This window comes from Callorhinchus milii, unplaced genomic scaffold, assembly GCF_018977255.1.
Source record: "Callorhinchus milii isolate IMCB2004 unplaced genomic scaffold, IMCB_Cmil_1.0 Scaffold16, whole genome shotgun sequence".
NCBI lineage: Eukaryota > Metazoa > Chordata > Chondrichthyes > Chimaeriformes > Callorhinchidae > Callorhinchus > Callorhinchus milii.
This window is the reverse complement of record NW_024704757.1, coordinates 4359059-4374586: the sequence shown is the minus strand read 5'-3', so window position 1 is coordinate 4374586 and position 15528 is coordinate 4359059. Positions and strand designations below refer to the sequence as shown.

The 15528-nt window shown below is 44.2% G+C and overlaps 1 protein-coding gene across 2 annotated transcripts in view; it reads right to left on the bottom strand.

Moving 5' to 3' along the window:
• Positions 1-15528, bottom strand: part of LOC103185125 (cytochrome P450 3A8-like) — a 36396-nt gene continuing 20868 nt past the window's right edge. The window contains exons 2-13 of one of the 2 annotated variants that reach the window (XM_042340927.1): positions 14522-14615; positions 13414-13466; positions 12677-12776; positions 11732-11845; positions 8478-8566; positions 7065-7213; positions 5779-5903; positions 3922-4015; positions 3133-3293; positions 1635-1861; positions 699-861; positions 1-364 (exon numbers count right to left, since the gene is read on the bottom strand). In XM_042340927.1, the coding sequence (XP_042196861.1) occupies positions 269-364; positions 699-861; positions 1635-1861; positions 3133-3293; positions 3922-4015; positions 5779-5903; positions 7065-7213; positions 8478-8566; positions 11732-11845; positions 12677-12776; positions 13414-13466; positions 14522-14615 (1465 nt within the window). In that variant the 3' untranslated portion in view covers positions 1-268. The remainder of the gene's footprint in view (positions 365-698; positions 862-1634; positions 1862-3132; positions 3294-3921; positions 4016-5778; positions 5904-7064; positions 7214-8477; positions 8567-11731; positions 11846-12676; positions 12777-13413; positions 13467-14521; positions 14616-15528) is intronic. The other variant, XM_042340926.1, reaches the window with a different exon arrangement.

Here is a 15528-nt window from a genome sequence, read left to right as displayed (position 1 = left end):
TTTCTTTTGAAACCCCAATTTATTCAGTTAGCATTCAAACATTAGATTATGTTCATTACATTTTTTTTTGCACATGAATATTGCTGAACGAATATGACAATGTTAGGAATTTTAAAGCAACCAAATTAATTGGTTTAGAATGACAGAAGAGATCACCTGAATCTCCAAACTATAACAATTGTTCCACGATTGTTTCACCACAATTTTATTGGGTCACATATTCGAGATCCTGTTGCATTTTTACTTGGTGTGCATTGTCCTCTGCTTTTTATTCCTCTTGCTCTGAGGTCACACGGCGCACAAATTTTAGCACAACAGGCTTTGTGGGTACCATGGCAAGCTTCACATCCAGTTCTAATGGGATCTGGAATGGAGAGACAATAAATAATCACTTAAATTCAGAAGGAATTTTCAGGAAATATTGAATTGTCGCAGTTTTTAATTTACTTTTATTTCTCTCCCCCTCCCATACATCGTTCTCTCATTGACAGAACATAATAATAATAATAATTCTTGCATTTGATATACTGCTTTATCATGTGTTTGAGACGTGTGCAATTGGCTGCTGTATTTCACCCACTAAACATCGTCAATTCACTTTACAGTACATTCTGTGAAAAGCTTTGAGTCCTTTCAAAAACGTGATAAATACTTTATCAAATGGAAGGATTATTATTTATTCCTATATTATTCCTTACCTGGGTCTCCTTGCATGGCTGCAGAGTGAAATTTTGCATCATGTAAGTCAATGCTACCTTCATTAGCATCTGAGCAAATCGCATTCCAATGCAATTCCGAGGGCCCATTCCAAATGGCAGATATACATAAGGATCCCGAGCCTCTCTCGCTTCTTTAGTGAACCTAATGACATTGATAAACACAAAACACTCTCAGGTTAATCAAATAAAGTCATCAGATAAAGTATTAGATAGACCAGTTTTCTCAGTAGAAAAAGCCTACCTGGATACCCTATAGGTGGGAGAAGGGGAAACAGGTTCAGGGTTGAGAGATCAAGTTTAATACTTACACCAAGAAGTATTATATCAAAGGATAATTTGTAGATACCTGTGGGATTACCCTCTTGCTATCGCGATCCTCACACTTGTTTTCAAATCCCTTCTTACGCTGACGCTTCCCTACATCTGTGACCTGCTCACCCCCACAACCCACAAACCGCTGCCTCCGTTCAACTGACTTCAGCCTTCTGCATATCCCTTGTGTCCTCCGTTCCACCATTGGTGGCCGCGCTTTCAGCCTCTACACCCAGAAACTCTGGAACACTCTTCCTCTATCCCTCCTCCTTGCCCCTTTCCTCCCCATCTTCAGGTCACCCCTGAACACCTTCCTTTTCGACCGTGCCTACGGTCACCTCCCGCTCTCCCCGGCTCGGTATCCGGCTCCGCCACTGTCAAGCATTGTGGGACGCAATCCTGTTACAACCACTATTTCCTTGTAACATAAGTCAGTGGCTACAGTTTACAACCCGTGTTTATTGGGGTGGTTCAAAAATCTGAGCAGTTAAAAGGTTAAACTTTTCCATGGGTATATGAGCAAACAGATACCCCTCCCCCAACTGAGTTCAGCAGAGGGAACAGAAGACTGAGAAAAGGTGGCGGGGTTACATTGCTCTGTACCTTTCAGGCCTAAACTCTTCTGGCTCCGGCCAATGTTCAGGGTCTCGATGCAAGACGTACGCAGGTATTGAGACAATCGTATCTTTCGGTATGGTCACTCCATTGATCTGGATATCTTTCTTACACTGTCGATCTAAGCGAGGAGCGGGAGGTATCAGTCTCAAAGTTTCTGAGATGACCATCTCCATGTACTCCATCTGCATCACGGCATCATAGGTGGGAGTAGCCTTTATGTATTAGAAATGGACATTACTGATATGCAAATAGAATCTCGACTAATAATAATAAGCCTTGAATTTTGATATAGAGCCTTATCGCGTTGTTGAGACGTCTCTAAAGTGAATTGACTGCATATTTTGTGGGTGAAACAATAGATATTTTTGATCGATAATACTTATTGGCCAAAAGTTGCCTCTGCAATCATGGTGCAGATTAGGACACATATCCTGAAGTTAGTGGTAAATAGGCTTGAATCTGTGCAATGGGAAATTTGAGATTTTATTCTCCAAATTAGACCAAAGTTACCATTGGGAAATTTACAACAAATGTGAACACAAAAGGGGCAGATAATAATAATAATAATAATAACCTTCATTTGATATAGCGCTTTTCACGTCTTCTCGCTCTCTCAAAGCGCTTCACAGAATAATAATAATCCTTGCATTTGATATAGCGCTTTTCACGTCGGGAGGACGTCCCAAAGCGCTTCACAGAACACACTGTAAAGTGAATTGACTGTACATTTGTGGGCGAACGCGGCAGCCAATTGCGCACAGCAATGTCCCACAAACAGTCGTGGATTGAAAATGACCAATTTATTATTGTGTTTTTGTTTTGGAGAGATTATTACGAGGCGTGTGGAGTAAGGTCTTCTGCAGTTGAGCAGTTTGGGATGAAAGACAATGGTACAGGAACAGGAGTAGTCCCTTCAGCCCCTCGAGCCTGTTCTGGCACTCTATAGATCATGGCTGATCTGTACTTCAAATCCAAATACCCGCCTATGCCCCATATCCCTGACCTAAAAAAATATATCCACTATTTCAGTCTTGAAGATTTGAACGGATCCGGCCATAATCCACAGCCTTTTGGGGAGAGACTTCCAGATTTCCACATCCGTTTGCATGAAAAAATGGTGCAGGAAATGGGCAATTATGACGAAACAGAATTTTAGACCTGAGGCCAATTGTCAGCAGTGAGCAGCTAACTCGGCCCAGAATGGGAATCAACCTTAGATTGTAAGGGTTGTGGCTCAATTTCAAACTGGGCTGTGCCGTTTTCTGTTTGATGCAACACTTAAAGTGTTGGGTGACATAGTTAGAATGAACGAAACATACAGTATTCAAAATAAACTTTTGCTGAACATTTTTCCATGAAGGTATTGTCATGTTCAGTGCCACGTGGATCGAAAAAGGTCAGGTGTGCAGGGAAAAAAGAATAGAAACTGGAAACAGAACGGGGCAAAATAGTGATCTGTCTGTTAAAAACCTGTTGGACTCACTTTGTTTGGGAAGGTCTCGTCAACTTCCTGCTGCAGTTTAGTTTGTACATCTGGGTTGGTTGCCAGGTAATATGAGACGTGTGACAGTGTATTGCTTGTAGTTTCGTATCCAGCAAAGATAAATATGAGAGCTTGTGCTGAAATCTCAGCATCGGTGAGAGCTGCAGAAAATCAATTTGAGAATCAGTTCACATGGCAAATGTAGTAATAATACTAACTATGAATACACGAGTTAATGTAATCAGTTATAAGAACATAAGAATTAGGATCAGGAGTAGGCCATTCGGCCCTCGAGCCTGTTCCACCATTTGATAAGATCATGGCTGATCTTCTGACCTAACTCTAATTACCTGCCCTATCCCCATATCCCGTAACATGCCATCCCCTATCATGGCAAATGTAATAATACACATTCAATAACGACTGGAACAAGTTGCCTGGAAAGGTGGAGAGGCCAGGACACTAGACTGATTCAAAACACAGCTTGATGCAGTGGTGAGGGAATGCTTGGGAGGGTGTTCTGGAGGGTTGAGATTAAATGGGTTGAAGGGCCTTCTTCATCATGTGATCTCGTCATATGCTGTCTGCAGATTCCCCAACTGAATTCCTGATTTTAATGAATCGTTAAAATTTAAAAGTTAATTTCAGACCAAACATTGCTCAATGTACTGTGAGGCAAAGAAGTGGGTAGAAAGCAAAAAATTTCTTACAAGGAAGAATTTTTCTATGTTTCCTCAGGAGGAAGAAAATAAACTTTGACAGGATGAGAAGCATTTTTAATGCTGTTACCTTTGGACGATGAGGAATTGACACCATTCTGCATCTCTTTGTTGTTTTCAGTCGTTTGAGAATCTATCATCAGTTGCAGGAAATCTACGCGATCCTGAGAGGTAAATCAGACACCATGTGGGAACTTCAGGGTAATGCCACAGATATGATTTGTCAAGATTGACCAGGTTTAAGAAACCGTTGCTTCCATCCACCTTATTTATTATCAATAAATAACAATAATAATCCTTGCATTTGATATAGCGCCATATCATGTCTTTGAAACGTCTCAAAGCGCTTCACAGAATATATTGTAAAATGAATTTTTCAGGCGAAACGCAGCAGCCAATTGCGCACAGCAGTGACCCACAAAGAATCATGGGTTGAGGGACCAAATTATTATTTATTGTTTTCGAAGGGATTATTACCCCTGGAAAAGCGATCGCCCAATGGACGCACAATCGAGTTCCTACTTACTGCGAGGTAAACAGAGGCTTGTGGAGTAAGGAAACTCCCCCTGCCCAGGAATCTGTGTAATGCCACAGATATGATTGGTCAAGATTGACCAGGTTTAAGAAACAGTTGCTTCCATTCGCCTTATTTATTACCAATAAATAATAATAATCCTTGGATTTGATATAGCGCCATATCATGTCTTCGAGACGTCTCCAGCGTGTTCCAACCACCAAACACATCTTTCCCTCCCCTCCCAGCTTCTGAAGGGACCGTTCCCTCCGTGACATTCCTCCATCACCGTCAACAGTTGCTCTCTTTCCCCCGTCACCTTTCCATGCCAGCGCAGGAGATGCATTACCTGCCCTTTCACCTCCCCCAATACCACTGTCCAGGGAGGGCCCCAAACCGTTTTCTCGTGAGACAGTGATTTATGAGTATAAATGTAGTTTACTGCGTTCACTGCTCACATTGTGGTATTCTGTACATTGGGGAGACCAAACGCAGATTGGGTGACTGATTTGCTGAACACCTCCGTGCTGTCCGCAAGCACAACCCTGAGCTTCCGGTTTCTTGCCATTTCAACTCTCCCTCCCACTCACACTCTGACCTCTCCATCCACGGTCTCCTACGCTGTTCCAATGAACCACAGCACAAGCTCGAGGAACAGCACCCCATCTATCTGCTCGGGACCTTACAGCCCTCGGGCCTCAATATTGAGTTCAACAATTTCAGACAATAACAGCTCACAGCCCCTCCCCCTCTTCTGTGACCATTACCACATCATCTGGGTCCCAGCCACACCTTCTCTCTCTCTGGTCTATCTGTATTGTTTCAATTCCCCCCTTTCATTTTGCATTTTTAACCCATTATCCCCTGACCTCTACCCGATTTTCTCCTTTGTCTTCCTTGCCCTGCCTCCCCCCTCTCTGTTGGACCTTAAAAGCCTCTCCTTCCCAACATGCCCCAGTTCTGAGGGTCGTGGACCCGAAACATTGACTCACTTTCCTTTCTCCATAGATGTTGGTTTGTTTCAACAGTCCGATCTACCTTTCTGAACACTCACGATCACTTGAAGCTGCTCCCCCTCCTATAAGGACTATATCAAATTGTTACTCAATTCTGACTAGTCTTTATCCAAGATAAAATTATTCGTTGATTTCATTGCTGTTTGGGGGGAACGGCTGTGGGCAAATTGGTCGCTGCATTTCGCTGCATATACAAAGTCACTACACCTTGCAAAAACTTTATGAGTTCTAGAGTTTATAGGTGTTACACCAAATGATTATTATTATTATACTTTGAAGTGTAAGCTGCTTTCCATGCTGAAATTATTGGGATGTCTCACCTTTTATCCACTCACTAGGGAGAGGAGGATAAGGAATGGGTATTGATCTCAGTGACTGAACTTAATGTAAAACTTACATTGCGTGTTGTTTTCCTGTTTTCCTTTATGTGTGTCACAGCTTTATGGAAAAAGTCGGCGACTTTATTGGGGAAGAAGTTGATATTCAGCTTTTCCATGATCGGAATGAGGAACGGAAATATTACTAGAAATATAAATAAAACCACGGGAAATTAGATGTATGTATATTAATACAGTGTGAAATTATCCCAAAATGATTACTTTCAACAGTGGGTTTGAACAGATATTCAATGAACACAAAGAAACAATTAGGGTTGTGTACATTTATATACTGATCTGAACACATTTCCAATATTTCTACTTCCTAAAAGCACAAATTATCCTACGGTACAGTTCCTTGGGCACCAAATGGCCTGGATAGGACTATTGGCAGGAATTGACCATGAGAAGGAGCGTAACAACACCCTGTGCCTGATCACATCCTCAGCCAACATTCGCACCACACATTCCAATAGGGGTTAACAGATAAATATCAGGAGAGAGCACCTTACTGTTTCCTCTTGCTTCCCCCATCGACCCCCCCCCCCCCCCTTTTCTGAGAAGAGAGGCTAATTATGATAATAATACTTGCATTTGATATAGCGTCTTATCACGTCTTTGAGATGTCTCAAAGCCCTTCACAGAATATACTGTAAAGTGAAAAACACAGGGAAAGCGAGAGACATACACACAGACAGAGAGAGACCATATTCTGGGACACTGCCCGGCACGAAGGGCGCTATATAAATAGTTGTTGCTCCGTATATGGCTCTCTCTCTGAGTGTGTCTCTGTATTTCTCTCTCTCAGTCTGTGTATCACTCTCTCGTTTTCTGTGTGTATGTAATCTTTGTCTATATATCTCTTTGTCTCTATATCTCTCTCTCTCTGTGTGTCTCTGATTTTCTCTCTCTGTCTGTATGTCTCTCTGTCTCTCTCTCGGTGTCTCCGATTCTCTCTGTATCTCTTTCTTGGTGACTCTATCTCTGTGTCTCTCTTCTGTTACTGCTTTGAAAGTGAATAACAAGTTCTGCTGCTAACCTCTGCCGTGTGCCACTGTTTTTCCCACTGGGTCAGACCGAGCCTGGGCTCTTTCCAGACACAAAGTGCTCGTGGTCTGTGCTCGTGGGCCGAATAAAATCATGCCCTGGGCTGGACGAGGCCAGCAGGAAGACGGTTGGACCACCCCACTGTAGATTATCTTAATTGTTCATCAGAAAAAATAAGGTCAAACAGGCAGGATCACTGAACAGCCGAACTCGTACACATGTGCCGCATTTTAAAAGTGCAGCTTCACCGATCACTTACTCACGATAAGAAACACAGGGTTGAAGAAGCTGAATTTTAACATTTTCTTTATATTGCTGACAAATGGATCACTGGGGTTGTTGAGTGAGTCGATGTCCACACTGAAAGACGTGCTGGTGACTACATCCATGCTGTATGGACCAAAGAGGCTGGGAAACGAAGAAGAAATTCTATTAATAATAATAGTCCTTGCATTTGATATAGCGCATTATTATGTCTCAAACCGCTTCACAGAATATACTGCAAAGCATTGACTGTGTATTTTGTGGGCAAAACCCGGCAGCCAATTTCGCACAGCATTGTCCCACAAACAGACGTGGATTGAGTGGCAAAATGTTTTTATTTTTTATTTATTTATATATTTGAGGGAATATTACCCCGGAAAAGCGATCAGCCAACCGACTTAAGAACTGGTTTGCTTCTCGCTGCGAGGCAAACAGAGGTGTGTGGAGCAAGAAAACTTGCCCAATGTCTTGCATTTGATATAGCGCCTTATTATGTCTCAAACCGCTTCACAGAATATACTGTAAAGCATTGACTGTGTATTTTGTGGGCAAAACCCGGCAGCCAAATGCACACAGCAGTGTCCCACAAACAAACGTAGATTGAGTTACCAAATTATTACTATTTGTTTTGGAAGGACTATTATTCCCGGAAGAGTAATCTGTCAATCGACTAACAACCGGGTTTCTATTTACTGCTTGGTAAACAGAGGCGTTCGGAGTAAGGAAACGTAATTAAGGTTTCGCCCTGCCCGGGAATCGAACCCAGGTCCTCTTGCTTGCGAGTCGACTGCTGGAACCAATACGCCACAGAACTTCACATGACAATGAAACAATCACAAGGGGTTAATAATAATAATCCTTATATTTGATATAGTGCCTTATCATGTCGTTGAGAAGTCTCAAAGCGCGTCACGATGGACTGTAAAGTGGATTTACTGTGTATTTTGTGGGTGAAATAATCAGGATGGAAAAGGCTCTTTAACCTATTTAATAATAATCTTGGCATTTGATACAATACCTAAAATGACACAATGTTTCGAAGCCCTTCATAAGCAATTGATGTCAATTGGAATGAAACAACAACACAAATTACATTTGTATGGAGCCTTCTACATCGGGAAGAAGTCCCAAAGCGCTGGACAGTCAGGGATTTGGGCCCAAATTGGGGGTTTGGGCTCAGGGACAGTGGAGGACAGGAGGCTATGGGTAAGTGGGTGACCAAAGGGGCGGTTGGAGTGGAGGATTTTGAGAAGGGCTCTGAAGGCGGCAAGAGAGGGAGCGAGGTGAAGGGACGATGGAGTTCAAAGGGTGGGGGTGTGGAGACTGAAGGCCCAACTGCTAATGTTAGAGTCTGTGGCGGTGGAGATTTTTTTTAAAAAAGAAGCACTCAGATACAGAGATAACTCACTCCTTCAAAGCAATGGGCTCATTCATCTTTGCTTTCTTCTCCACATTTTTCACAAGAGTTTCTGCATAGCGACAGACAATCGGAAGCATCTGGGGAAAAATAATAATAATAATCCTTTACATTTGATATAGTGCCTTATCTCGAGATGTCTCAAGGTGCTTCACAGAATATACTGTAAAGTGAATTGACTATACTTTTTGGGTGAAACGCGGCAGCCAATTGCGCACAGCACTGTCCCACAAACAGACGTGGATTGAGTGGCAAAATGTTTTTATTTTTTATTTATTTATATATTTGAAGGGAATATTACCCCGGAAAAGCGATCAGCCAACCGACTTAAGAACCGGTTTGCTTCTCGCTGCAAGGCAAACAGAGGTGTGTGGAGCAAGAAAACTTGCCCAATGTCTTGCATTTGATATAGAGCCTTATTATGTCTCAAACCACTTCACAGAATATACTGTAAAGCATTGACTGTGTATTTTGTGGGCAAAATCCGGCAGCCAATTGCACACAGCAGTGTCCCACAAACAATCGTGGATTGAGTTACCAAATTATTACTATTTGTTTTGGAAGGACTATTATTCCCGGAAGAGTAATCTGTCAATCGACTAACAACCGGGTTTCTATTTACTGCTTGGTAAACAGAGGCGTTCGGAGTAAGGAAACGTAATTAAGGTTTCGCCCTGCCCGGGAATCGAACCCAGGTCCTCTTGCTTGTGAGGCGAGTGCTCTAAGGAATATGCAACCAGGACTCCACACAGTAAACACATTCAACGATTTAACATTTCTGGTTCAACAATAACAACAACAACAAAATTACATTTATAGAGCATGTCTGGAGGACATCCCAAAGCGCTCAACAGTCAGATATTGGGTCCCGAGCATGGAGGAGGGATGGGTAGGGGTGAGGGAAGGCAGAGGGGTGGGAGGGAGACCAAAGGCATGGTCAAAGAGCAAGGTCTTGAGACCAGTCTTGAATAATACAATGGAGGAAGCGTGGGGAAGGGACCGTGGGATGGAGTTCCAGAGTGTGGGGGCAGAGAGGCTGAAAGCCCGGCCAACAATGGTAGGGTGGATCGGGCGGGAGACATGGAGCAGGCCAGAGGCTGATGAACGGAGGAAATGGGCAGGTTGGTAGGGAGTCAGCAGGTCAGAGAGGTAGGAGGGGGCAAGGCCTTAAAGGTGAGGATGCGGATTTTGAACTTGATCCTCTGGGGGATGGGGAGCCAGTGGAGTTGAGCGAGGGTGGGAGTGATGGGGTCGCGGGGCCTGGTGCTTGAGAGTACACAAGTTGCAGAGTTTTGGATGATCTGCAGCCTGTGAAGGGAAAAGTTGGGAAGGCCGATGAGGAGGGAGTTCCCATAATGAAGCCTTGAGGTGACAGATGCATGGGTAACGGTTTTGGATGCCTGAGGGGTGAGGCAATGGCGGAGTCTGGCAATGTTGCGGAGGTGGTGGTAGCCTGTGGCGGTCATGGCGCCATGTGGGGGAGAAAGGACAGTTCAGGGTCAAACAAGACACCCAGGTTCCTCACTGGCTTAGTGAGGTTGGGTGTGCAGCCGTGGAGGCTGATACTGCCAGTGCCTGAGGTGCGGAGTTGCTGGCGCGAGCCAATCAGGAGGGCCTCGGTCTTGCTGACATTGAGTTGGAGAAAGTTGTCCGTCGTCCAGGATTTGATGTCGGAAAGGCAGTTGGTCAAGACCTCAGTAGTCCTGGAGTTCAGGGTGGAGGCAGAGAGGTAGAGTTGGGCGTCATCCACATACATGTGGAAATTTACCCCATGTCTGGGATGACGTCACCAAGGGGGAGCGTGCAGAAAGTGACGAGGAGGACTGAGGACAGAGCCCTGAGGAACACCGCATGAGACAGTGCGGGGGCTAGAGGAGAAACCGTTTGCCGCGACAAAGTGGAGGCGGTGTGACAGGTAGGACCTGAACCACTCAAGGACAGAACTTTGAAGGTTGAGGTGGAAGGAGAGGCGGTGGAGGAGGATTGAGTGGTCCACGGTGTCAAATGCGGCGGAGAGGTCGAGGAGGATGAGGAGGCAGAGGGAGCCCTGGTCACACATGGTCAGGATGTCGTTTGTGACCTTGTCCAGAGCAGTTTCCGTGCTATGGGCAGCACGGAAACCCGATTGGAGGGGTTCATGGAGGGAGTGAGAGAAGAGGAAAGAGCGAAGCTGGGAGGCAACGGCTCTTGAGGACCTTGGATAGGAAAGAGAGATTTGAGATGGGCTGGTAGCGAGATAGCTATGATGGGTCAAGAGAAGGTTTTTTCAAGGTAGGGGTGATCGTGACTGTTTTGAAAGGGGAAGGAACAGTGCCAGATGACATGGAGAGGTTAATGATGTCGGCGAGAAGTGGGGCAAAGAGGTGGAGCTGGGATTTAAGGAGAGAGGTGGGGATGGGGTCGAGAGAGCAGGTGGTGGACTTCATGGAGGTTACCATGTTGAAGACAGAGGAGGGGATGACAGGTTCAAAGGTGTGGAAGGAGGGCTGGGTAATTATCAGATGGGTAATTATCTAATGGGTAATTGTGTGGGGTGAGGGTAGGGAGGGGTTGGAAGTTGGGAGGGCAGTGGCAACTGTGCAGATTCCCTCGATTTTGGACTCAAGGAAGTCCAGCATTTTCTCGCAGTGAGAATCGGATGAAAGTATCTGCGAGGCGTGTCGGGGAGGGCGGAGGAGTCGGTTAGTGGTGGAGAACAGGAGCCTGGATTGCCTTTCGCCTCCAGGATTAATCTGGAATAGAAGGATGATTTAACTGAGGCGAGAGCGGAATTCTTGGTGAGGTCCAGCCAGATATGGCAGTGGACCGTTAGGCCAGGTTTGAGCCAAGTGCATTCGGCAAACGGCACCTGGCCCTTACCAAGCGGAGGTGGCTGATTCACAAGTGAAATGAAGCAACACGAAAACTCAACAACAACTTGCACTTAGACACCAACCACAACAACATCTTTATAGACGGCCCTTCACGCTGGGCAGCATTTCGGACAGCTTAACAGTGATGGAGCCCGATGCCGAGCTGGGGGGAGGGAGGAGGTGACTGTCAGTACAGTCGAAGAGGAAAGCCTTCAGACAGCAACTTTCACATAGAATAATGTCCCAAATGGTTTCATGGAGGTGGAATGGGAGCCGGAACAGGCTGGGAGTTGAGGAGAATGTCCCTTCATTTGTGTATGTAATCTTACACACCAGAAGTACAAACATTTATTTTTGTTCAACAGCAGTTATGCTATTGGGGGGAGACTTTACCTCTTTCAGTCTCCCACTAGTGAAAGTGGGTGAAAGCACACTTCGGATTCTCTTCCAGTTCTCATCATGAACAACTGAAACGGCATCTTTCAAAGGTCCAATCAGATCAATATCCTGCAAAAAAAGAAGTGAACAACGTTCAACAGGTACAGTTTTGAATTGAATGACCTGTCTGCTCCCTCCGCTCAGCAGGCTCTAGCCTGCTCCATGTCTGTCAGGTCTGCCCCACCATCGGCTGTCAGGCTTCCAACCTCTCTGACCCCACCCTTTGGAAGTCCATCCCACAGTCTCTTTGCATTGCTCCCTCCCTGAGCCCAGTATTGAACTGAATCTCTTGACTATTTATTTCTGCCTGTTCACGTGGACGTTAAAGATTCCATGGCACTATCTGAAAAGATAATCAGTCTCTCCTTGGCTCCAAGCCAACAATCCCCTGAGTGTGGGACACTGCTGTGGGCAAATGACGCCAAGGTGGGGGGGAGGTGATTGTAGGCACTGTCGAAGCATATCCAATGTTACTCATCAAAGGAAGATTATCCCAAGAAGCATTGCTCATGTCACTTGGGAATGTGTCACTTGGGAAAGCATTGCTAATGTCAAGGAAGTGACATCAGGAAGTGCACAGCGATTACCTGGAAATGGGCTATTTGTCATGCGTCTCCTACAATGTGATTGGACCCAATTGATTACATGAGATTTTCCTATTATTCAACCTGTACTCATTCCCTCTTTATAGAGAACAATCCTTTGTAAATATATATTTCATTTCATGCTTCGCTGGCATGCCTGTGGGAGATATTAGAGCACTAACCCACAGTCTTCCCACTCTACTTACATCAGTGTTACACGCAGCCAAAGAAACTAAATCCTGCGAAAAATAACCTGCTTTACACTGGAAAAAAAGAAACAAACTGAAGAAATCAATTTCCGGACTTTGATACTAACCTGTCTGTTGGTGAAGAAAGAATAACACTCTTTTACCAAGATGGTTTTGATCATGTTGGTATCCATAACTGAGAGAAGAGGCTGCCTTCCATCATAAATGCTAAAGGAATGGGAAAAACATAGCTCAAGTACACAATGAATAGTGAATAGACGGATTATAGAAAGAATAAATAATAATAAAATAATAATCCTTGCATTTGATACAGTGCCTTTCACGTTTCATGGGAGGATATATTAAAGTGCTTCACGGGATTTTCTGTAAAGTATAGTTACTGGTGTATTTTGTAGGCAAATGCGGCAGCCAATGCAAATGCCAATGTCCCACAAACAGCTATGAAGTGAATGACTAATTTTATCTAAAGGTGGGTAAGGCTAGAAGGGAGACCAAAGTCGAGGTCGAAGAGGAGGGGCTTGAGACGTGTCTTGGAGGAGGCAAGGGAGGGAGTGAGGCGGACAGACTGTGGGATGGAATTTCAAAGGGTGCGGCAGAGAGGGAGTGGACAGTCAATATGGTGTTAGCAGGTCAGTGAAGTAGGAAGGAGCAATGCCGTGGAGGGCTTAAAAGGCTGTGGACAGAGAAATAAATTTAAAGAGAAGCTACATTTAGATATTGCAGTTAGTACTTGGCACAGCTGATTCAAAGAAAACAAAAACACATTTAATAATCTTCAAATTATCTCACTTGATGTTTTTTCATTTTTTCATTACATCATTATTTTTGATTGAAAAGTACTCACCCCCAGATCTTTCCATACTTCTTGTAACATTCCATATCAAATCCAAAGAAACCCTGTCCAGCAAAAGACCAAATCATTAGCAAAAACATTTATATGGTGTGCATGATATGACACACTCATACAATACAATACCTATCTGTACCTGTTGCAGCTGAGCTTGCGGCAAAGGATCCGATATAGATTTCAGTGATACCAAATCATGAACCATTTAACACGCATAAACACGGTGTGTACACCTTAAGCAAAACTGCCATACATGTGCAAATGAGCTTGTTTACTTTATGTTAAACTATTATACTTTACATCATCATATTAGATTGTTATACTTCATATGATGGTAGGAGATCCCCCCTGAAAACATAAGAGCCAAGAGAGAGAGAGAGATCCCCGCACAGTTCACACACCGCATATTTGTTTGTCTGCCAATAACGCATTAACCGATTGACGTTGAGACATGATTTATACCTCCTTGGAAAGGTCTTGCCAGGGGGAGTGTCGTGGGCATATTTTTTTGGGGGGGAATCTCCTATCATTGATGAACTATGACCTAAACAAGCTCATCATACATGCATGGCACTTTTCATTAACACACGGCGTTTATGACATGTTAAATGGTTTGTGAGTGGTATCACTGAAGTGTAAATTCCACATTGGATCCTTTGGTTGCAAGCGTAGCTGCAACGGGTACAGCAATAACCTCATATTTTCGGCTTAATTAAAGCATTTTTTTAAATATAGATCATCAACGATAGGAGATTGCCAGAACAAAAATATTCCCATGACACTTCCCCTTCCCAAGGCGCTGCTCTGTCAGGAATAGGACCTGAGCAGGGGGTTGGGATCATGAGGGGTGGAAGGCAGGGGTAGGAGGGTGATCAAACCCATGGTCGAAGAAGGACTGAGACGTGCCTCGAAGGAGGCAAGGCAGGGAGCAATGCAAAGGGACTGTGGGATGGGGTGGGGGCAGAGAGGTTGAAGGCCTGACCGCTGATGGTGGGGTGACGTGGAGCCGGCTGAGTAGAGAGAGGGGAAAGGACATCCTAAAAAGTATAACTCAAACACGAAGAACTATTCCTGTCAGAATATTCCAAGGACTGGAGCGTCCTACCTTTCTGTATCCTAAGAATGTTCCAATGAATGGCAGTGGCGTGGGCCCTGGGATTCCAAGGCGTTTGAAGAATCTGTAGGGCAAGATGCTGTACCTGCAAAGTTGGAATTTAATCAGTAAACCTACATCAATATTTCAGGATGTATCATGACAGCAGAACAAAAGAACATAGGTTTAGATTAGTAAAGGGCAATTTCAGGACAAACATCAGGAAGTTTTTCTTTACTCAGAGGGTAATCAGTGTTGCCAAGAAAGGTGGTGGAGGCCAAGACCCTGGGACTCATGTAAAAGGGAGCTTGACACAGTGATGGGGACAAGGAACATAGGAACAGCAGTAGGCTATTCAGCCCCTCGAGCCTGTTCTGCCATTCTATAAGATCATGTGTGATCTGCACCTTAACTCCAATTACCCGCCCTTGCCCCATGTCCCTTGCTCCCCTTACCTAACAAATATCTGTCCACTTCAGTCTGGACAATTTGAATGGTAGGGGGGTGTTCTGGAGGAATGATATCAGATGAGCAGAAGCCTCTTCTCCATCCAGTGTCATCTTGTGAGATACTGTAGCTTCAGTCTTTATATTGTATAAAATGAACTGTATTTGATATATTTCTAACTCGTGTGTTATCGTGGAACAAGAAAAGGACTTTGACCCACTGTAAACATATCATGTGGTACATTGATTCTCCGATCATGGCAACTTGTTTGCCATTTTCAGTGACTTCCCTGTTTTGCCTTGGTTGCGGACGATTAGGAACATTTTAGCCCACAAAATATGCAATCAATTCACTTTATAGTGTATCCTGTGAATAGCTTTCAGCTGTGTCGAAGACGTGATGAGGCACTATATCAAATGCAAGGATTATTATTATATATAACATTGGAAAACATGAACAGAAGGAAGCCATTCAGCCCATTGAACTTGTTGCACTAATTTATTAAGTTGTGGAACAGTCATTCCAGTTTACTTGCGGGTTGGGGTGGGAGAAGGAAAGGGAAACAAATAAAC